This window comes from Puntigrus tetrazona, chromosome 21 (assembly GCF_018831695.1).
Source record: "Puntigrus tetrazona isolate hp1 chromosome 21, ASM1883169v1, whole genome shotgun sequence".
Taxonomy (NCBI): Eukaryota; Metazoa; Chordata; class Actinopteri; order Cypriniformes; family Cyprinidae; genus Puntigrus; species Puntigrus tetrazona.
In genome coordinates this window covers 2,559,983-2,584,488 of record NC_056719.1, presented here as the reverse complement: position 1 = coordinate 2,584,488, position 24,506 = coordinate 2,559,983, and the positions used below count along the sequence as shown (strand labels likewise).

General features: G+C 37.0%; 1 protein-coding gene across 2 annotated transcripts in view; it reads left to right on the top strand.

The window, feature by feature from the left end:
* Positions 1-24,506, top strand: part of LOC122326247 (splicing factor SWAP) — a 73,339-nt gene that overhangs the window by 31,949 nt on the left and 16,884 nt on the right. For both annotated transcript variants that reach the window (XM_043220976.1, XM_043220977.1), the window contains exons 11-13: positions 5,168-5,252; positions 5,612-5,851; positions 10,465-10,649. In XM_043220976.1, the coding sequence (XP_043076911.1) occupies positions 5,168-5,252; positions 5,612-5,851; positions 10,465-10,649 (510 nt within the window). The remainder of the gene's footprint in view (positions 1-5,167; positions 5,253-5,611; positions 5,852-10,464; positions 10,650-24,506) is intronic.

The window sequence follows — 24,506 nt, the reverse complement described above, 5'->3', positions numbered from 1 at the left end:
TTAAGATACATTTTTAAATACATTAGTTCATTACTTATTCATGTATATTCATAATACTTTGTCGAATTGGTTCATATATGTAAAATGTATTACATATAAAAATTAACATTGATTAATAAATGCTATAAAAGTATTTTTTCTAGCTTCCTTACAGTAAATATATATTTAAGTAAAACATTTACCAGTGAACCTTATTTAACATTACTGTTTATTTGTGTGTGTGTGTGTGTGTGTGTGTGTGTGTGTGTGTGTGTGTGTGTGTGTGTGTGTGGGTTTTTCTTTTTTTATATATATATGTTATGCACTTAACTTGCCACAGTACTACAGTAATGCAAATCACTATTATGTTAAAGTTGTTCCTAAAGTTCATCTACTAAACTCTATATGTTTTAACATCGGCAGTTAGATGTAACTTTATCTATACCTACAGTGGTCTTATGGACAAATAATATTTGCAGAACTGCTTTAGCAAAAACATGAGCTTTGCGTTTCTGCCTTAAATCTCCCTTGGCCCATAGACCTCCATTGAAAATGCCTTTTCCCATAGACTTCCATTGTAAATGCCTTGCCCTGTAGACTTCCACTGCAAATGCCTTGGCCTATGGGCTTTCGTTTCTAAATGTATTGCCCCCAAGACTTCCATTTTGAATGCTTTGTCCCATTGGCTTTCATTGTAAATACCTTTCTCAGTAGACGTCGATTGTAAATGCCTTGCCTCATAGATGTCCATTGTAAATGTTTTGACCCATTGACATCCACTGTAAATGTCAAGCCTCATAGACTTCAGCTTATTAATTGCAAAAGTTGAGGAATATGCAGTATCTTTATTTCTCCCTTTTTCCTTTCCTCTCGTATCCTTTGCATTGTCATCCTTATCTCTCTGTATTTTATCTAACTTTATAGTCCAGTTAGCTCTGCACTTGCAGCTTAAACCATTGTTCTTGATTTGTGCCCGTTTCTTTTTACTCGGTCTGCAGTACTTCAGCTCGCCTTTGAAGAGGTGAAAGAGCCAAAGAGTGCTTCAGTCACCCTGCTTTCTTTGTTTGCCGCTTTTCATTGTATTCTCCTTTGGGGAAATGAACCACGTTTGCACCTCTCCTCCCTCACTCCTCCATCCCTTGTTATTCCAATTTGTTTTGTCAGTTTTTTTTTATCCATTGTTGTAGTGCCCTGCTTTTCTGTGAACGGGAACGCTGTGACAGGGCGACATTGGATTCGGCAGATAACCCAACCGTCGTCGGGCCAATGCATTGATGGCTTGATTAGTGGAAATAATCAAACTGTACACAAGGCCCCCGACTGCTCATTTAAACTAAATAATTAAGAGAATAGGGGCAGTCACCAGTTTCTTTAAAGCAGTATTTTGATTTGTTGTGGAATGCACTTTTGTCTGTCTTCTGAATTTCTGGAATAAGAAACCTACTTTTGTTGTCTAAAAACTGTTTTTGTTGTCACTTTCTGCGCTTTCTGCCTCCTGAACTTTTAGAGAATCCTTACATGTTCCGAAAGTGGTTTTGGCACTGCTCAGAAGAAAGCCTGTTTTGTGAACATTGCACTTGCAGCATAAGATACGCTGGAGTTTTCAGTCTGTTTGACATCAAAGTTGAGTTCGGTTTGAGTTAGGATATGAGGAACCTTTCTACGGAAGAGTTTCGATTCGATAAAAAAAAACAAAAAAACATTCCGGTTTAATTTATCCAAGTGAACTGATACTTAAGATGACCGCACTTGCAGGCATCGGTCCCATAGCACCAAAGCCTTTCCTGTTACTGCTTGTCTCTGCAGAAAAAAAGCCTTAGATGAACAGCTAATGTTTTTTGCATTTTTGATGCAAGATAGATGCAATAAGCATGTAATGCAGACTAAAACCATTTGCTTTTGTAAATGTACATTTCTTACAACACGACAGGTTTTAACACATATTTGTATCCTGTTCAGTATGACTTCTCAACATATGATGTGGATTGAAATGTTATGCAGTTGGTTGAAATATTGAAGCATCTTTAAAGTTGAGTTGGTATATCGGATGCCGTTAGTAACCTAATGTGACAGAAGGGTTTTAACCAGCATTTCTTGGTGTGATTTAAACTGTTTTGTTTGTTTGTTTTTTTCTGTACTTGTCTAATGTTTTATAATATTTAGTGTCCTTTTCATTCATTTGATGTATTTATATCGGGGACATTTAAGATATTTGACATATGAATAGTTACCTTCCCTAGTAATTAGTTAATTTTATAATGATAATGATAACTAATTGTGGGAAGTAACTAATAACCTACAACTAATTACTTTTTTAAAGTAACATGCTTGTCTTAATAAATAATTAGCATTTTATGCCCAATTTTTGAAAAGCTTCATCTGCTTTATTTTATTGCAGTAATAAGAAAATAAACTGCACTAAAAGATTGCTAGACTGCCAAGTTTTGTTCAGTTATTATCATGTAAAAACTTTCCCTCCCTTATTAACCTTTCTTGTTGTTTAACGACTTAGTTTTAAGATCAAAAAACACATGTGCCATCCTTCAGCTGCTTTTTGTTCACATTTTTGCTTTAGCCTAGCATATGTAAGTTTCAGAACTGCCCCCAAAAGGACAAAAACATGAGCCTTCCCTTTACATTTGTTACCTAGCTACAGAGCTAAACAGCTGTCACTAGTATTCATGGTTGAACTGTGATAATGATGCAAACTTGCCGCTGTTCAGAACCAATTAATACAATGCGAAATGGAATCTGTGGCATCAGGGGAATAAGGTTGAAATGTTAACTGAGAAATGTGAAAAGCTTCTGAAATTTACATTGTATGAAGTTAGCAATTTTAATAGCGAGTAGTCCGATTTAAAAAGATTACTTGTGTTTTCTTGTATCAAAAAGTCTACTTGATTGTGGGCATCGGGCAGATCATTTTTTTTCGTAGAGATGATGGCAGAATCATAATTACCATGGCATCACGTCTCTTCGTAAGCCTATGAGTGACACCTACCATCATACTCTAAAATTACAGCATCCTAACTCACCCATAGTCACAATGCTCATCCGTGTTTTGCTTTTATATAGCTACTTCCACATGCCATGGTCCATCAGCATGCATTTCTTCTGCTGACTTTACCCATAAACAGGATTATGGGATTACCGCCTTTATATGAGAAGATGAAGACATTCTGTATGGCACCATCTCTACAGGGGAGAATGTGTTTAAAGAAAACCCAAGGCTGAAGAAGTAATGTTGCTCACAGGGGGAGACTTTAGAAATAACCCTTGATTTGATATTAATGTTCATTTGATATTAATTCAGTGATGTAAGTAGACAGCAGAGGTCCTTAACGAAGGTTTCTCTGAGAACCAAAGCAGACTAAACCGGAGCAAACAGGCAGAAACAAGTGGACTGCCCAGAAGAGTGCCTGGAATAGCAGTTTTCTTCTTCATAGTGATGGGAATCATAAGGATTTGAATGATTCTGCTTAATATTCTAACTTTAAATATGAACTGGCATTTAAATTCGAAAGGAATAACCTATGTTTTTAATTTATTTTTTTTTACTAATTAATTTAGGATTTGGCTTCATTCTTCAATCCATTCTTAAAAAAAAAAAAAAAAAATATATTTGAATATGTATAAGACTTATCAAATCTGAATGAAAACCAGTTCTTAACTCTCAACACTAGGCTGAAATACAGGCTACACTGAAACAGTCACTCTACCCACAGTGTCTCTCTTCACTTTTTTTTTTTTTTTTTTTATCAAGTGTCCGGTCACAGATCCAATCTCCTGCTTTAATTCCTTCATCTTGTCTTTCATCTTTGGGCGAGAGATTTCTAACTGGGTTTAATGTCCTCCTGACCCTTCATCTTACCCAGGGCTACAGTGAGGATCTACAGACACTTCTTTAATAGAGCTGTAAAATATTGAAAACTTCCATTAGGGACACTAAACTTTCAGAATCTCTCTCTTTCGTCCTTGCACTCTATCTTTTTTTCTTCTTGTTACATAAAAACCCGGCAGTGAGATTACGTAGGATTATCACAGCGTGTGTGATTCTCTTTATTATTAGTGGCTATGCCCATTACCATACAGCAGTGTAGAATATTCATTTGTACACTTCCGCTGACTCAAACAAAAGAATAAAACACAAAGATTTGGGTCAGTATAAGGAAAGCAACATCTCATTAGTGTGGATACATTGTAGCTCATTATTAAGTTTTTTTTTACCATTCCGTATGGAGTCCAGTTTTCTACATGCATTGAGGCAGAGTCAGACTTTTTTTTTTTTTTTTTTAACATGCAATCTCCAAGCAGATGGTTGATAAATGAGCATCAGGCCCACATTGCTCTTATACTGCATGACCGTGAAGGATCTTGTCGTGATTTTCCCTGCTGCAGAACGTTCCTGAGATTATACTCGTCCATCAGTGTAGCTCCCAGAGTGATACTCAAGCCCTGCATCTCATCCCAACAGAGCTCAGAACAGAGTGCGCATAATGCTATTTTTGTATTTCTTTAAATTAGTTAAAAAAGTCATTTATGTGGCATGAAACATAATTGCAAAAATAATTGTTTCCAAACAAAGCTTACTTAGTGTTTCTACGCATTTATATGAGAGTGAAAAAATGTTGTTTTCTTTCCTATAGTATAGATTTTAGGAAGGATAGAAAGAAATTTTAAATGTAATTTAAAATGGAAAAAGGAATGAAAGAAGGAAGGAATGTAAAATAGAAGGAAGGACTGTGATATTAAAGAAAGGAACGTAAAATGGATAGAATGAATGTAAAATTGAAGAAAGGAATCTAAAATGGAAGCAAGGAAGGAATGTATAATGGAAGGAAGTAATGTAAAATTGAAGAAAAGAATCTAAAATGGAAGACTCCACATCAAAATAGTACACATGTGGCTTTTAAAGGAAGAGAGGGATTCTCTCTCAGGCTCTTCTCCTTCCATTTCCCCCTGTACCTCCTCTTCTTCACCTGTGAACATTATAGAGGAATTACTGGCTCAGAATAACCACATATTCTGTACAAAGAAAGTCCTTTAAAATACCGTCAAGCTCTTGAGACTGCCTTTGTCTGAAAACTGAGAGCTCAGGATTTTCATCCTTAACCTGTGTCTGCAAAGTATAGTAACTTTGTGTCTCTCTTCCCTGTCTCTCTCTGTTCCCGCTGTCCTGGTCTCGCAGGGTTCGCTGCTTTACAACAGTGGGGGGGACAGCACGGCGAACTGCGCTTCTGACAAGCAGCAGAACGAGGGCAAGCTCATTAAAGGTAAGACAGCTCTGTGCTCCAAGATTGTGCTCCCCACCATCACCACCACCACCTGACCTCAGAACATCCTTGTCAGCCATACTGACATTTCAGAATGTCCTCATGCACCCTCATGCATCCCATGTCTCTCCATCTGTTAATTGCTGTTGTTGTGCTCAAGCTGGTTCACTTAGCATTTAAAAATGGCTCGCTGACCCCTGTGTCTTTGCTGATGTAAATACATATAAGCTATTGTGCTTGACTGTAATAATCACATCTTTGACCATGATGACAGTACTTACGCTGCTGATTTGTGCTAAGTAAGAAAGGTTAACGACAGTTACGAAATAAAAGCATGTCTGTTATTACCCACTTCCCAGCGTCCTTTGCGCCCATCTGCTTCGCTATAAAGTCGAAAGAAAACGACCTACTGCCACTGGAGAAGAACCGCGTGCGACTGGACGACGACTCAGATGAGGATGGGATGAAGGGGGAGGTGCAAGAGGGAGCGGAGCTGGCGATAGGATTGGTTGAAGCAGCCACCAAAGAGCCACCTCAACCTCCAGTGGCTGAGGAGAAGAAACCTGTACTGTCCCAGGAAGAGCTAGAGGCCAAACAAGGTACGTCAGAATGTTCACTGAAGAATTATTTCAGATTGAAAAAATTATGTGTGGCTCGTTCTTGAAGCAAAGTTTTGATTATAAATGACTGATTTTGCTTTAGACCATCTACAAATGTGAAACAAAATGTTTCAAAATGCACATTTCTGGGAGGAAAATGCAGCTCTCTATATATATATATATATATATATATATATATATATATATATATATATATATATATATATATATATATATATATACACACACACACACACACACACACACACACACACACACACACACACACACACACACACACATAGCGTTTCAATGTACTGTCAAAAAACTTTCTCTAATGTTAATTAATTCTAAGAAATAAGTTCTTCTTAAAAACTAAAAGGCGGGATTAAGGCAAGATAGGAAGAATACAAGGAAGGAGAAATAAAAGGAATAAAAAACAGGAAAAAGAAATGGAAGATATGAGGAATGCAAATAAACAGAAATAAAAGATGGATGGATGAAAAAACAGGAGAGGTAGGAAAATAGGAGGAGTAGAAATAAAGGAGAAGAACAGGCAGGAGGAAAGAGGGAAGAAATGAGAACGGGAAGAGGACAGAAGGTGAGAGAAAAGAGAATAAAATAAAGGAAGAGAGGAAGGTATGAAGAAAGGGAAATAGAAACAAGAAAGATAGGAAGAAGGAAAACGGAAAAGGGTCTTTCAGGAAGTAGGACGGAAGAATGAAGGAAGATGAAATTAAGGCCAGGAAGAGGGGGAAATGAAGAAGGAACAGGGGCATGAAAAAAGCAAGCATAAAAGGAATAGATGCATGAAAGAATAAGTAAAGAAAGAAAGAAGTATTACTTAAATCGAAATGCACTTTCTTGAATACTCTCTGAAGTTTCAAAGTCTCTGCTCACTTTCATTGTGTGGAAAAGAGTGGCTAGAGTATTACTCAAGATGAAGTATAAGGGAGTTGGAAAAACATGAAATCAGTTATTCATTTTCGAACCGTCTCTTTAAAACCACGACTCTTTTCAGGACCATTGTACATCTTTTTAAATGCCAAGCATATTATGTTTTAGACTGGAATCCCTGCCTGTAGAGTTCAGAAGTGAAGATTTATAAGCATAAGTGTATCATAATTGAAATAATTCCTTGTCTGCTGTTTTCAAGTTCTTTTGCAAATGTTCTGAAAAAAAATTCAAACAGCAAACGAGTCAGTTTGTGGAATATTACACAAATAACTCATGCTGATTTCCCTCACCGTAATTGTTGCAGCCCAAATGTAATTTCTCACTGGCCAGAAGCTTAGAAGCCAGACTTTTACTGTAACAAGATAAGAAATATTGAGAAACAAACTGCAATTTATCATGATCGCATTAGGCCAAGAGTTACCGGATTTTGCTGCACTTCTAGATCTTCTTCATTGTTCTTTTGACCCTCGGAGACTTAAAATAGCGAGCTGATCTGATCGCTGTCACATCACGATGACTGGCAGCACATTAAATTACTCCGACGAGGGCCAGGGATCTAATGTAATAGATCTGTCCATATGGACCAAGCTCAACAGCAGCAGTAACTGTCCCCTGTAATTAAGCGGGAGTGTTTCACACAGATAAAAACGAGAAGGACACCTCTCAATCAAAGATGCCCACTGCATCTACACTGGAAAAGAGATCCGCAGATGAGTGTGAGAGATTGTAACCGTGTCCAGCTACACTACCATTCAAATGTTAGGGGTCAGTTAGGTTTTTGAAACAAGTCTGCATTTAAATACTGGTCAAAATACAGTAAAAATAGCTTTTCTATTTTAATGGTTTTTTTTTTTTTTTATTCCTTTAATGACTAAGCTGAATTTTCAGCAGCCATTACATTTTAAAATGCTATGTTGGAAATGTAGTTTTGTCAAGTAATTAATTGTGATAAAACACATTAAAAAAAATATTAATATATATTATGTTTTGTTTACATAATATGTGTGGACTGTGTATACATTCATGTATATATTTAAGAAGAGTTCTGTTTTTTAGTTTTCATATTATATGTAAAAAAAAAAACTATTATTTTGAATGCGATTAATTGTTTGACAGCACTAGAAAATGGTTGAGCAGCTGACTTTTTCTACCTTTTTTTTTTTTTTTTTTTTTTTTTTTTTTTTTTAAAGAAACACTTTTTTGGTGATGTTTTATAAGGCTTTACTGATGGGTTTAAATGATAATTCACACGCGCACAAAAAATCTTATTGTTCACTCGCCCTCAATTAGTTCCAACCCTGTATGAGTGTCTTTTGTTAAACACAAAGGAAGATATTATGAAGAATGTCGCTGATTTCAATGTAATGAAGGTCAGTAAGGATCCCTCTCTAAAATGACTGAAAATCATGTCTGAAGTCATTATTAAATATGATGGTCTTAATTTTGTGTGAGATTCAGATTAATCAAGTTTTAATAGATGCATCAAATGCATCCATTAAAATATGACAGTTTATATATGTAAAACATCACGTTTGATTTCTCTGATTTGACATTGCGTCAAATCATTGTCAGCTAGGGGGAAGACTAGATTTATACGTACACAGTTACTGTGTGGACTACTTTTATGGTACTTTTTTGAGGAATGTTTGAGCTTGACAGCTCCGGTCCTCATTTACTTTCATTATATGGAGAAGGGTTGAGCCAGGATATTGTTCAATATTTCATTTTCCATGGAAGACAGAAAGTCATAGCGTTTGAAGCGACACGAGGGAGAGAAAATGATGACAGATGTTCGCTTTGGCTGAACTATTTGTTTAACAAGAGATGCACCTTTCGTTAGAACGCGCAGACTTTGCATCGGTTTTCTTGTTCCTCATTAAAAATGAATTTATTTAAATCTCATCACTGACACCGGACTGCACAGGGCAGACACTGCGGCCGAGCGCTGAGCAGTAATGCTCCTGGAACGCAGGGGTAATTACAGTAATAAGACCAGATGCCCAGAGGAAGTTTACTGCGCGAGGAAGTGAAATAAATGGCACTGCAGCAAAGAAGGCCTCACTCAGTGGCAAACTAGCTTAGATTGCATGACTATCGACCCATCCGGAGGAACATAATCTGTATTGATGAGCTGTTAAAGAATCACAGATGCACGATTCAGCAAACGCTCAGTCCGGTTTTCGTGTGTCCGTATATTACCTTTAGTTTATTTACGGAATGGTGTAGGTACGAGTGATTATTATGAGCGAGAGTTTTATTGGGTCGACTCGCTCCCGTTTCTTGCGGTTGCTAAAGCAGCAAAGTATTTACACCCCTTGTGTATTTACGAGAGCTTACCTGTTTATATTGCAAATTGTAGTCTCAAAATTAAACCTGAAAAGGTAGCCTTATTGGATTTTGTCAAAATGTTATTTGCTGCCTCAATTGCAGATTGACTTCTGAAGTGTGCAGATGAGAAATTATGCGAGAGAAGGGGAAATTTGCAGGAAAATGCTGGAAATTACTAGTCATTGCTTTTAGAAATGCCACAAGTAAATTACAGGTGTTAAGTGCGGTGGGTTGCATTGACAAGGCTTGTCACACATGTATAACGTTATTGCAGTCCTTTTTCTAAGGATGCGCACAAGAGCTTTGAGAAGACAAAAATGATCAATGATATTCGTTTTCAACTTCAATGCATTTTAAGTTAATCGAATTCTCGTAACTGCTGTCAAAATCTATCTATCTAAAATCTATCTATCGAATGTGGGTGAGTGTTGTAAATTTAGTGATTTTATTATGTATTATGGAACTTTCCTATCTTTTCCCTTTCAGCAACACATCTGAAATAATTTAAGAGTAGCTGTTTCATTTCATTGCGGTTTGTCTCTCTCTTATTAAGGCCAGGACACAATGCCTTGCACTAACAGAGGATTAGGTGAAATCGTAACAGGACGGCAAGGCTTCAAGATTGCTTGTGTTGCAAGGCAGTTAATAACTTGCGTCTATCGAAGTACTTGTGCAAATGAGCTTTTGCTGATTGAGGGTCATCACAAACAAGTTTCTTTCCCAACTAACTTTGTCAGTTACACACAGCTTTATCTCACTCGCAGTGATGTAATGAAGGAGAAGCCTCCGTTTTCTCTCCAGTTGCATTTGTTCCCGAGTTATACGTGATTGTCCGTGGCAGGGGGCCTATTTTTAGAGCACCGAAAGGATCCTCTTCTTGTTCTTGTATAATATAATGACTTGTTTTTCCCCCATTTTCCTTTTGTTATTACTGTTCCCGTGAACAAAACCTGAAAAATTATACATGAGCACACAGCCTAAACCGAGACGCCGTCGACCGTTATGCAATCCACAGTCAAGCAGCGTTTAACACCTAGGCAGAGAGTTAATGTCAGCAAGGATAATTCTATCACGGTAGATGCAAAACATTAAAATGCAGCGCATTGTAATCTTGTAGCTTTTTAAGCTCCATGCAGTTTTTATGAGGCGCTGGGTTACAAAACCAGGTAAGTCACGAGCAGCTTCGTCTAGAAACATTTTACATTTGCTTAGCAGCAGAAACTCAATGCACTTACGCACGCACGCTCCCGAGCTTTTAGTTGTCAGAGCATATGGTCTGTATCAGGACAAATATGTGTGTCTGACCTTTCTTCTTTTTTCTCTTCCAGCCAAACAGAAGCTGGAGGATCGGTTAGCAGCCGCAGCGAGAGAGAAACTGGCCCAGGCCTCCAAAGAGTCTAAAGAGAGGCAGCTTCAGGCTGAGCGCAAGAGGAAAGCCGCCCTCTTCCTGCAGACTCTGCGAGGGCCAGAGGCAGAGGTCAAACGTACAGAGGAAACCACTGCTGCGCCTGAGGTTTGTTTGTGTGTGTGTGTGTGTGTGTATATGTGTGTGTGTTTTCCAGCATTGTCCAACACCACACACACCTAGGCTTTCTCTGAATTCCTAGTTTTAGGATATGAAGTACAATTATATACTTTATCTGCCATATTGACATTGACTTTAAATGACAAGTTTCTTTTTTACTGTAGTGCTTACACTTGCAAAGAGCCGCCCACTCTTCGTTTTCGCTTTCATTGCATTGCTTGACATGCTCACCCCGACAAAAAATTCTGTTTTTGCTGTGCGCTTCAGAATCATGCTCAGTGCCGTCACGGATGTAGATTTTTGGTGTTTTTATTTCATTTGTCAGCATCACGTCAGGATTCCTACTCGATAACGCTGCTCTGGTCTCCTTGTGGTTTGTTTAGTCAAGTCTTCCTGTAAAAATAAGCAACATAGTTTATCGATCCATCAAGAATCTTGGGGAAATGCTCATTACTGCAAAATGATTCCTGACAACAGTTTTTTCAGCAGTCTCTGGGGGTCAACTGTGACTTTGCGTGCTGACAGACTGGATGAGATGAAATGAGAACATATAGACGTTGTTAATTCTATCTTGGTTGTATTTTTATGGACTTGCGAGAGGTGTTGTTCCTAATTAGTTGTGCTGACAAAGCTGGTGTCTCCCAGGAAAAATGTCTGTTTGTACTGAATTTGTTTGTTTTTTCTTTATCTTGCGTCAGCATTTATAGCCATTGAAGCAGTCCTGATCATTTCTAAACCCGTCGAAGATTTGACTAAATGTGTTAGAATCTTCTCTTTTGCTTCCCCAGTTATGTACACTACTGTTGCTGTTGATGAACGCTATTAAATATATACAATATATGATGAGCATAAGAGATTCTTTCAAATATATAAGAAAAAAAAATCTTGCAGACCCCAAACATTAAGTTAACCAAAAATTAACTGGTACTATTTTTTTTTTTTTTTTTTTTTTTTTTTTTTTCAAAAAAGCATTTTTTCATTGTGGATTCCAATTAATCTCAATCAAACTGGAGCTGGGTTATTTTAGTTATTAAAAAAATAGATTTAAAAAAATTTAAATTAAATATAATTATCTATTTTTGCACATTTTCAGTGAGAAATTACTTAAATTCGCTAAAAGTCACACTGATATGATTTTTTTAGATCTCGAAAGTTTGTAGAGACACCCATTCCAGAGTTAGTTGGGGTCTTTAAAGGAATTCAGTTCTTCTCTGTGGCTAAATATTGTGCACAGTGTCTGCTTAGAGTGGTTTCTCAGCAGGTGTTTTTGTGATGGTAACCATGATCTTCCTCCAGCTCTTGCTATAATGGCCAGCGCTGCCTGTGTGCAGCTCATATTTCCCCTGATCTTCTCCGCAGGCTGCAAACACAGTTTCTCCTCCAGAAAGTTTGCTCCATGGTGACCACAGAGGGAGAACGAGAAAGGCAGAAGCGTGAGAGTGAAAGACGCCATTAGAAAAAGCGAGAGGCAGTAGGAGTAGGAGAGTGGCGAAGACTAATCTCGCCGTTTGTCTCCACAGGCGTGCGGTTCAGCTCCACATTAATGAGGCCAATGAAGCGTGAAATCAGAAGAAGCAGCTGGTGGATGCAGGACTGCTTCCTCTGGGCTTTTACCTGAGTCTCTCGCTCACATATACACAACACTACTCGTACGTTCCTAACCAACTAATCCATTATGAATGTCCCTTCTGCTTCTTACTCTCGGACACCCAATTACTTGCACGGGACGCCTTATTTAGTTTCCAACTTATTACTTTACTTTACTCTAAGGCCTGATTTAAGATGCACCTTCCAATAGCTTTCGGCGGTTCTGTCATTCACCCTCAGGAAAGAAACGAAGATTTGGCTACCCAGGCAGGATGCAAAAAAAAAAAAAAAAAAAAGTGATGTGAGCAAAATAACTTTCTCTTGCATATAAATCATTTCTAACTAGTTCTATCCACAATGTCAAAAGTCTTTTTTTTTGCTCAAAACTTCTCGATTTGATGTAGTCTTTTTGCAGTCTAATCAGGAAATAAAATCACTTTTTAGTTACAACAATTTTTCATCATGATAAAAATTTGGCTTTTTTGTTTGCGGCTCGTTGTGAAATCTAATTGGTCCAAATACTTCTCTTCGCAACTGCATATTAAAGGTGTAGTTTATTCTGATTGGCTGTCTGTGACTGGGTCTCATCTTGTGCAGTAGTTTCACGTCAAGTGTAAACAGATGAATTGTTCGTTGCTGGGAACTTTGCATCACTCTTGTTGGAACTTGTAATGTTGTTCCTGTCTTACTGCTTGATGTCCTAAAGGTCTAATTCATGTTTATGCATGCTTATATGCCGGCCTGTAAATATGGATGCTTCCTGCCTTTATCTGCTGACTGGACTCCGTTGAACCCACTTTAAGGCTTCACGGCTTCAAGGATTTTTGCTGCGTCTTCTATGCAAATCGTTGGGATCGGCCATTGCTCATGACTGCTGTATCATCCTTTGCATTGTCTTGCTATTATCTTTTTCCGTCTTTTTCCGGTGACTCTGTAATGGTAATGATTTCAGTCAATTTAAGCTTAATGCCAGATGTGATCTTTGATTGAGCCGATTGCCAGCATTGCTCTTTGCTTCCCTTGCCTTTTTTTAAGAAGTAGTTGTGCACTAAAGTGAAAAGCTGAAACTGAAAATTCTTGGCAGACTGGGGTGAAAATCAGAAATTATTGTTTTAAGTTAGCCTTTGTTTGGAAAAACTATGCTAATTATTTTAATATAACTGTTGTATAAACATGTGTCTTAACATTTGGATTTTCATCACACTAATACAGTAGGCCTTCTTTTATACTAGCTTAATTTGGAGATTCATCTAAATTTGTTTAAAAATTGCATTTAATTTTCAAAATATTTAGTATATTTCTAAGATATAAGATATAAGATTCTAAGATATTTCTAATATAAGATATTAACATATTTTATGACATGTATTGCATATATAGTTTGATATAGTTAATGATTTCATGTTATGTTTTTCATGTTTTAATCTTATCCACTTATTGTTCCTACGTCTTAATATATAGTGTAACAGGAGCCTAAATTGTGGAAGAAAAAAACATTAATTATCTGTAAATATACTTAATGGATTATATACATCATACTTAATGGAAAATAAATGTATTAATTTTAAACAAATTAGCTATATAAGTAGTAAACTGTATTCTTTTTCTGTTTTTACACTTTTAAGATATCATTACGTCCTGTTTTTTTTCTTTTTTGTTGTTTTTGTTTTGAGCTTGTGTCTTCAAAACGCCCATTACAGATGTGTCACATCAGGATTTTGGGAACTGCAACCCGTGTAATAGTTATAAGGCTTCTGGAAAACTGATTAGTTCAGGCATTCCACTGACTAGTCGATTTTTGAAAATAGGTGCATGCTGCAAAATACAAACAAGTTCTGTGCACCTCTAATTCCTTTCTAGATCTTTCCGCAGGTGAGAAAACGGCACAGCTGAGACACACATTCAGAATGCACAGAACTCCCATTGTGTTTGCAGCTCCCACCACCCAGATATACAGCCTTCGGCGCTTTACTGATTGCTATGGAAACAAAAATCAAATCTAGCCAATTCAGCATGCATCAGGTCATGTACCCTTGCTTTTACCAAACCAAGGACGTGCTACAATGACTATAGATACATTTAATAACTGAAAATAGCTGTGTTTCACAGAAAACTCTGCAGAGGCCAGGGTGGTCATACATTTTTGCCGCGTTGAACCAACAACTTCTCGTTCCATCACAGCCGACCGTGACTGCAGCCCTGTTTGTTCAATGAGAATTTTCTGTTTCTTCTGGAGTTAGCATTGAGTGCTTCTGGCAAAGCTCGTATTTGTAGTATTTCATCTCTTGTTTGCTGGAGAACATGATTGTGCCACAAGATCACAGACAGAGAAGAAAAAAAAACTGTAGAGAAAATAAAATAGGCTTGATCTGCACTGCTGTCGCAGGGCTTAGTAAGATAGATTTGTTGTGACAGACAGGAGCGCTTTAAAGTGGAAATAAGACCCTGCTAATTGTTTGATGTTTAGCTACAACCTTTCGTCACGCTAAATGCTGTTTGGCAGGTCTCTCTCAGAAAAAGCCAAGTTTGAAACAGGAAATGTGGACAGTCATCTGTGCAGCCAGGTGGCACTTTGCAGCGAAGCCCAGCTGAGTCTCTCTCTGCTTCCATCAGCAACTTCTTCCATATTGCCTCAATGGTTTTTAGCTCTTTTGTTTCATTCATTCAGCTCATTTTTATTTTTGTATCATTTATTGAGAATTAAATTTTTTATTAAGTTTATTTGATATATTATTATATATTTATATAAAAAAAAAAAATAATAATAAAAAAAAAAAAAAAAAATATATATATATATATATATATATATATATATATATATATATATATATAAATAGTAAATAGATTATTTGCTATTATATTAATTTGTTTTTAAATTCCAGTAATAAAAACTACTTTTATCTTCTTTTATTTTTGTAAGTCACATTCTAATACTTGTAATTCATTTCCCTTTCTGTGTTCCTACTAGTTTCTTTATTATAAATAAAGTAATACTTCAATAAACTACTTCATAAAGTCAGCAAGTACAGTATAATACATAATAGAAATTAAAATGGATTAATCAAAAACAAATTAGTTTAAAAAATGGGCATCTGCCCATTAACTGCAGTTAATGCAACTGTTTCTCAGTCTGTCCAAAGCTTTATCTGGATTTAGTGAAAATATGTGAATCAATAAAAGCTGATACAGGGATACAGTGGTCCAGTTTCAGCATTTTTTGCAATTGCTTTCAATCATTAAGAGCAGAAAATTTGAGAGCGAAGCAGCCAAAGACATTTATTGAATGCGGGTTGGGAGAGGGAATGAGATCAGGACATTCATACATACATCTTTTTTTCTTTTTTTTTTTTTTTTTTTTGCTGTGACCACCATAATGTTGTGATGGAAGTCAATATTTATTCATGTTTGTTCATGATCATTGTGATATTTTGTTCACGGCTTCAGACACGCTGTGATTTGAAACAGCATTTTCTCCTGATGGCACTGGAATAGTGTACTGTGATTTTGCATCTGGTTGAGTGATAGATAATGTTTTAGCTTCTGTACAGCTGAATTGAAATGACGGACCGCTTTTCGAAAATGGGAACTAGGATTCAATATTGAGGAATGTTGTTGTCGTTTTTATTCTTTCCCCATTTTAGGTTCGTTCCTATGAACAGTACATTTTTTTTTCTAGCAAAACATGATCAGAAATAATACAAAACAGCATTTCATGTATAAACTTATCTCAAACTGCAAATATTTTATCCATGAATCCAGCCTACAATTTTAATTTGTTTTGTGCTATAGTTCTAGATTTAGACTTAATATATATATTTCCAGAGGCCTACAAAATAAATATAACCCGTTCTAGCCTACTACAACAAAACAAGCCTACATGTTCGAAACTGTCAAAAAAAAAAAAGTTCTGTTTGTGCACTGACAGCTGCTGCATCCGCAATCTCTCGCTAGTTTGCTTGTTTACAATTCACTATATAGAGCATTCCATGTAGTGGTTGATATTCAAAAAAAAATGGCAGTTCTCAAGAAATGTAATTGTTAGACCACTAAACATTTTTTTTGACTTGAGTTTGAAGCTTGAAGCACTGCCGTCATGAAAGAATTATGATATTAACTTAAGCAATTCTGTGTTCAAGATCTGAAATGAGACTAAAGACAGAAGCTGTGAGTCAGCTTGCATCTTCAGAAAGAACATGGCAGGCCTCGGAAGACTTGGGGAAAAGGAGACAAAGAGTCTTTGTCAGTGCCTATGTCTTTGTTTTTTCAGTGCTGCTATTTGCAGTATTATAGAGATGCACCTTCAGTGAAACAAGAAAATAATTTTTTTCCTGCTTTCTTGCGAGTATGTATAGCTGCAGGGTTTGAAAGTCGTAACAAAGTAAGCTTGTCATGTATCTCGAAAGAATGCTTTTGTGTTATTTTATTTGCTTCATTCTGATTAATTTTAAAAGTTTCATTTCATGCTATTTAGAAAACAAGTGCATTACCTAATGGAAATTAAAATAAGTTAGCCGAGTTGAAATAATGCACAAAGAACATCTGCCAAATGCCGTTTATATGCGGCTATATCTCAGTATGTCCAAAGCTTTGGCAGGATTTAGTGAATTTTTTTAAATAATTGTTATTTTTGTAATCCTACTGCAACGGTTTTTATATAGTGTAGTCCAAAAATCAGTCTATTTGTGTTTCCCCTCAGACAAGAACAAAATGCTCCAAATTAGCACTTTGAAAAAACTGCTAAATCAGTGCAGTGCTTTTCTGTGCTTCATTGCCATTGGATGTTCTGCCAATAGCAGTACAGCTTCTGGCGGGCCGGCTTGCCAACATAAGGTCTGGAGTAAGTGTCTTCTGGCCACAGTTCTGGTGTCAGAGACATTGGCATGTTTACTGGCGAGACCCAGCGGTCAATCGAGCACACCCCAAAACTGTATTGGATTTGTGCTTATGGATCCGTCTGTCACCGTGAGACGGTATCAGCGCAGCTTACGCCGGAGCCACTTTCTGTAGTGTCCGTGTGCATCCTCACAGCCTCTGTGCTCTTTTCCTTTAAACAAATAGTTTGCTCCCCAGTGTAATCCTCCACTTAACACCCACAGCCAAACGCTAGCTTAGAATTGATCAATGGGCTCCGACAGATTACAGTTTTAAAGAACACTATTCTGACTAGAACCGACTAACCTTAATCACAGCTCTCAGGATCTAAAGTACGCCTTAATGGGCCGTTGCCATGCAGCCAATTGAATTAATTGAAAAGCTAGCTTATATAGCTGTGATTACTGTTAGATGCTTGGCTTAGTGGTTCGCCATGTTGGTGATTCTTTTTGTAAAATAAAAAATAACCAGACTTTTTAAATTTTTTTTGGTTTTGTTTGGTTTTGTATATTTTTTTTTTTTTTTACGTGATGCTGTTTTAGGTCAGCGACTGATGAAAACAAGCTGTGATGAATTAGAAACCAACCATCAAATGGAGAGCCTGATTTCGGGTTAAGCCAAATATTTTACTGGAGCCATCCTTTTTCCTGCTCGCAGTCACGACAGAATTAAAAAAAGGGGAACGGAATCGATAGACCCTAAGGAAATGAGGCGATCTGAAACTGTTGAGTCTCCCCACCACTGTGCCTGTGCTTGCTCTAATTAGTTTATACATAAATCCATAGCAAAGATTTAAGAGCCCGCTATAACTTTTATCCTGACCTAAATGGAGTAAATTGGCTGCGGATTAGCTCTGAGCGAAAAGAAGAATTTTTACCTCAACAAAGACCTTGTTTTTACTGGTGGACCATTTGTCACAAATCCCAAATGTCATTCAGAAGACAGAAGTAACTTCTTAAATGGGTTAGTTCACCCATAAATGAAAAGTCTGTTGTCATTTCTGCCCCCCTTATGTCTTTTGAAACCTAAAACCTGTTCTGTATTGGCATAGATGACTCAGTGAAGAACTTTAAACATCAACAGAAACTTGTGAAATTATTATCACACACATAATGATTTAATAGTAGGATTCCCAATTAATAACAACATAAATTTCTATCTGTTGTTCATATAAAGACTTCAGAAGACTCAAAATATTGTGGTCCTTTTTGGTCTTTATAACTTGCACAATCATCTTAGTACTGGCAAAAAAAGGCCTTCCAAAGTCAGAAATATTTTTAAGATTACACTTTATGATGTTAGTTTAAATAAAGTTACAAAAAAGTCCATTAAATATCACTTTTTTCTTTGTTTTTGCTATATCGAAAATGTACCATACTGAACCATGAAGTCTGTGAATCGTTAAACCCCTATTGAATGCCAGTTTTTATATGAAATTTAATTTACTTTAATAGTGGTGGTGTGCCGCTTTTTTAGTGTTTTTGCTCAGTCTCTTTCTGTCTCTCTCTCTTTCTTTCTTTTTCCCTCTGCTATTCTTGTATGTTTTATCACAGGTCTCAAAGCATGCATGTGCAGATGATGTCAAAGAGAGGTTAGAAGAGGTTGCCTCAGTCCCTGGTGTACTGGCATTTTACCACACCGCTTTTACTGCTCTGACAGCAGTATCTGAATGATTGCGTTTGTCTTTGTGCATTTTGTCAATGCTTTTGTACGTGTCCATCTGAAAAACTGTATAGTGGCTATGCAGTACTCAAAATGCCATATTTTTGGCATTTCCACCTCGCAGCTCACCAGCCAGGAAAACGTTGATGCTTCTCAGGCTTTCACTCAGTATGTTGTCAAGAATTATTCTGGGTGCTAAATAAACAGCCGGCGTGTAATCATTAAAGCCGTATTTTTCACCTTGAGTGTATTCAGATTAATTAGGAAATGTTCCGGCCTGCAGAAAATCTTTGGGCCAGCTGGTCGTTCCGCCGTCTTTCATTTGAGGAATGCACTGTAAATTGTTCACAGTGGACTGCCGACTCTCCAGCGACCCTTGTGTCATCATTCTTAGATTGACTGCTTTATTACTATGGCTTTTACTTTAATCCTGTTTCTTATTATTGACCTTTCATTATTAAGTGGAACACATAGTGGTGCTTACAGGATGCCTCGTCATTGCCTTTTAAAGGAGAAGAATATCAGATTTTACAGTATGCCCACCTTGTTGACCTTCACTCTTGATTTAGTGTTTTCGCTTAGGAATGTGCCTATTGTTCAAGTCAACCGCAAACTGTCACGGTTTAAGAAAGAACAATACCCAGAAGCCACTGCAGACCTCACAACAGCTGAAAATAAAACCAGGCCAGTTCCCACCTCGCTTATTCTTGTATTTCCTGTCGGTCTGTAAGATTCCAATTTATATTATTTTCTTTTTGAAGAGCAGGTTGTGTGCTTGGTGTGAATCTCTTCTTATAGACCAAGGGTTTTAAACTTGATTTCTGTGATTTGGACATGTATTGAACATAGAATTCTTCTGTAATTTTAATTATTTTTAATTCAATATATAAAACAACCAAAAACATGTTTTATGTGCCATGAGCATGTTTATCTTCAAATAAATCTTGCAAAAAAATATCTTTTGAATATCTTTTAAATGATTTGATTCCATTTGCATGGCAAACCATGACAAATTTCACCCTTAAAAGCATTGTTATATCAGCCCAGTACCTTGTTAACATCTGTTGACTTTTTTTAGGCAAAGTAAAAAAACCTTGTGTGCTGTTACAGTTCTTGCCAAGTCAGCCAATCAGATTAGAGCTTTCCTGGAGGATAAAGTGCTTTTCTGTTATTTAAGCAGTATTTATCAGAGTATGAAGGCAGCAGACATACGAAGACTAAGGTCTCCCTAGTGTCACATTTACTGTCTTTCATATGTGATTGTTTTTACCCTGGATGTGTTGTTGTCGGGACCTGCTTGATGTGCCCTTAGTGTGCGTCTGTATATTTGAGCTTGTTCACGCTCCCAGTTGCACATACTCCTGCCCTAGGGCTGTGGCGCTTTTCTACCTCTGATGTGTGATTTACCATTTAATTGATTGGGCTCTTTATCCAAGCTGCTCTTTTTTTTTTTTTTTTTTTAAAGAAGCTCTCGTGGGAGAGGTGTTTCCAGCAGGTACTGCTTTAACAAGACAGTCAGCACTCAGGAGGGAACACGCTCCTGATTAGTGACAAAAGCAGGGCTGGGGAGGTGAGACTCGGTGCCGTGGCACTTCTCTTTTGTCCGTGTTAAACGACAATGCGGGGATTGGTGGTGTCACTAAAGCGTTTTGTGTGTATCATGTCTGGAACAGAGATTTCTGAAGCTGGTGTTCAACCATCTCATATTTAGTATGCAGAAATTGTATAGGCTGTGGTTAATTTGTCTTTAAAATTTAAATGACTGCTTTTTTGTTGTTGTTGTTGTTTTTTTTTTTTTGACCAATGATAGATGAGATACATAGAAAAGATGAGACACTGATAAAGAGCCCAATCAATTAAATGGTAATTTAGTTTTCTTACATATAATTGAAATCACATTTTACAGTTTTTTTAACCACCGTAAGTTGGCAGGTCATCGTTTTTCTAGCAAACTGCTATTTAGTAAAGCCATTGTTATAATAGTTCCCTTCATGATTGCCTTACATTTAGAAAAATCTCTGTGTTTTTTAATAGTTCACTTCCCTGGTGTGAACCTTCCAGAGCGTCAGTAAGAACCTGTTGTGTTGCTGTTACTTTGCCAAGCAGCTCCTCACAGATGCCCATTCATCATATTGGCATAGTGCAGAAAAACAGGCTAATTATTTTGACATAAAAGGAGTATTTCTACCCCTCTGAAGATGAGAGCTCCACCAGCATTGAAACATTCATGGATTGTTCATAAATGACTTGCCAGTTTTGTAGATTATTCATTGTTTGCTTGATTAATGTGAACACATCCGTCATTCACTCCTCATCCACCAGTACTGAGAGCACTGAATTCAGCCATCTTGACTTGTTGAACTGCAGCCGTTACATCTAAATTACTGATGTTTATTGTCCCTATTTGATGGGAGTTAGTAGCTTGCAATCTCTCATATTCAGAAATTCTGAATTTATTTGTTGTTTAATTAAAGGTTGTTATAAGATGAAGATGGCATACATTTACTGGGAAAAATAATGTGTACCCTTTAGATTTATCTGAGATTCTGCGTTAATGAAATTTAATAGACAAACACAGTCTGTTACAAGTAACATAGGAGTTCATGTCTTTATTGAACACTGTACAGTGCAGGGTGGAAAAAATTCAAACCCTTATATTTGCTTGTAAACTTTAGAAAAGTTATCTCTTGATATTAGATATTCAGTATAGAAAATTAGAATATCTTATAGAAATCAAACTCTTAAGGTCATGTCATAGCATGCCAAGTCAGGTTGGGTACTGTTGAGGCTTTTCTGTTATTAGTGCTTTGTGTCATTATTCTTTAGTTGGCAGTCAAGTGACCTTACAGTCTCTTACATGGGAATTAATTTTTTTCATTGATGATAGCATGCGATTCAGGCCCCGAGGCATAAAAGCTGTTGAAATCCAGGATGGCTCCTCCACTGCTATGCTTTTTTCCTCTGTATAGTGTCTCCCCCCACCTCCTCAAAAAACTCCACTTGGGTTTTTTCTGTTCACAGAATATTTTGCACAGTAGAGTGATGGTACACCCAGGAGTTCTTTTAGAAAGACATTTTGTCTTACCAAGGACTGATAAACATCAAGGCTTTTAGAGACCCCTTTCAGTTTTCTGCAGGTCAGTGGTTCTCAATCTCAGATGTTCTCAGTACTCTTTTGCGTGAGGTTTGGTACATATCAGGCAATGCTTTTTATGATTAGCAGACCCAAAATTTTAGGGCCACGTTGACCAACACCACCAACAACTCGCCTCTCTGCGTGAACTCGAGGTTAGTTGAAACCAAGATTACCTAGTGGCCTTTAGCCTAGGTGCTCACTCCTAGTTTTTCCTCCTTGTGGTGTTAGTACTTTCACACTGTGTTCAATGGATATAAGGAAATATGTCTTTGTGATATTTGTTTTAAACAAAGTTAGATTAAAATTTATAACCAATGAAGTTAAAGGAATTTTGTGATCATTAACTGCCCCTCGTGTCATTACAGGTGTTGAACACAAAAGAAGGTATTTTAAAGAATTCAGGAAAACCAAAAAATTGTTGGTCCCCATTCTTTTCCATGCAAGTCAATAGGGGCCCTGAACTGTTTATTTACCAGCATATTTTCAAATATCTTCTATGTTCAATATAAGAAAGAAACTTTGAAATTACATGAGGGTGACCAAATGAAAAATTTGGTGGAACTATCCTTTTAATCAAAAAGAGTTCACATAGTTTTTCCATGTGTCACTATTATTAAAGACAGGATATGCTGTATTACTCAAATGACTGAATCCAAAAATGTAACCATCTTGCATTCGTTTGCGTTTTTCCCTACCATAATCCCTCGCTTGCCATCCAGCATGATTCAATGGCTTTATCGCTTCCTTTCAACTGCTTACTACATCTCTCCCTTTCCAACTCTCAGAAATCAACAAATCATTCTTCACCCTTCAGCACTTACTTAGTTTTGCATTTTCACTGACCAGCAGATGCCAAGGCGATTTGGCAGGTACCTAACCATGTGTACAGAGTCGTCAGGTTGCACACAGCAGCTTTCAGATACTCTAAAATCCCTTCATCGACCTCAATCAGAGATCTTGTGGGAAGGAAAGTGTCCTAATGTTTCATGCGAATGTCGGGTGAGATTAAAGCTTCCCCGTGGTCCCTAAAACCACTATAGTGCACCTTTAAGTGGACTGTGAAAAACTTCTTAGACTTTGGCTACCATGATTTGGAGCTCAAAAGTGTGGTGTTGAATTTGTGTTTTAGAGGAAAACATTTTTCTTGTGGCAAAGGAAATTCGAGAAGTGAATATGTAGCCCATTCCTCTGTAATTACGAAGATAATAGCGTTGTAGACTCCCATTCCCATGACATATTGTGTGTTTAAAGAGAAATAGGGAATAAATTCTGCTACTGTTTCCCTGAAGTACCTTTGGAACGATTGTCCTAAACTACAAGCTCACCAGATGCTCCTCCAGAATTAGAGAAACAATAGCCTTTCGTTTAGAGAAGCTAAAGAGAATCATAAATAATGGTACGTTTCAGGAAGCCCAAGCTAATTATCGCAGCGCTGAGTGTCAACGCGTTGTCTGTGCCAGAGTCACTGTGCCTTAGTTTCCGAGGAATCCCAGGAGAGCGAAGTAAACTGTGGTGAAGATCAAAGAGACTCATTCTAGGTGTCGTTATTTGAATGAAAATGCTTTTGCTGGCTATAGGAGAGAGAGAGATGTTGTAGAATGTTGTGCCACTGCTCATGCATTTAAATGGCTCTCATAACACATTGAATCTGCCTTGTGAAGTCAGTGTATGGGGAAAAAGTCTAAGGAAATTAAGTTGATCGTGTCAAAAGTTGACGAAGATAAATCTAGTGACTCGTCTCTGATGACGCTTTCCTGCCCTTTGCGACCTGGAGTGAGTATTTACTCTGAGAAATGTATACAAGGAAAAGGCTGCTGGTTGTAATTGCACACTTCCGCCTGAGGCACTTCCTCCATGACTTTTTCTCTAAGCTGTCAGTCCAAGCACTTTTAATATAGTGGAGATGGTTTAAAAAAATAACAAAACTACTGTGTCTCCAGAGAATGTGAACTAAATAGCAGCAATTTACCCCCACTTACGTTTGTTTTTCTCTGCAAGTATGAAGAACAGATGGATTAAATATGCTGCACACTTCTCACTGCAGATGAAGCAGATGAATTTAGCATTGTGGTTTTAATGGCTCTGTACATTTGCTCTTCTGCTGTCCTAGGTACCACTTCTTTACTTGTCACAACCCCTGAACAGCTTTAAATGTGTAACCTGTTTGGATGTGTCTCATTGTCTCTTATTGTCTCAAAATATTTATAGTAGATAGATACATATAAATGTGTGTAGGTATATACTTGTGTATGTGAGCGTGTTTTTTTTTTTTTTCATAGTAGCTGCAAATACTCTAATAATAATCAGCCTTTTCTTTTTAATTTTATTCATTTGGGGCAATTCTTAATTCTTTATTTATATATATATATATATATATATATATATATATATATATATATATATATATATATATATATATATATAGTATTCTACACACTTATTATGAATATACATTTATACAAATATTTTCTAAACATATACAGTATGCATGTGTATTTATATACTGCATGCATTATAAATATGCACAATACACACATGTAAAGAAAAACTTTTACCTTGAATGCGATTGATCACTTGACAGCACTAAG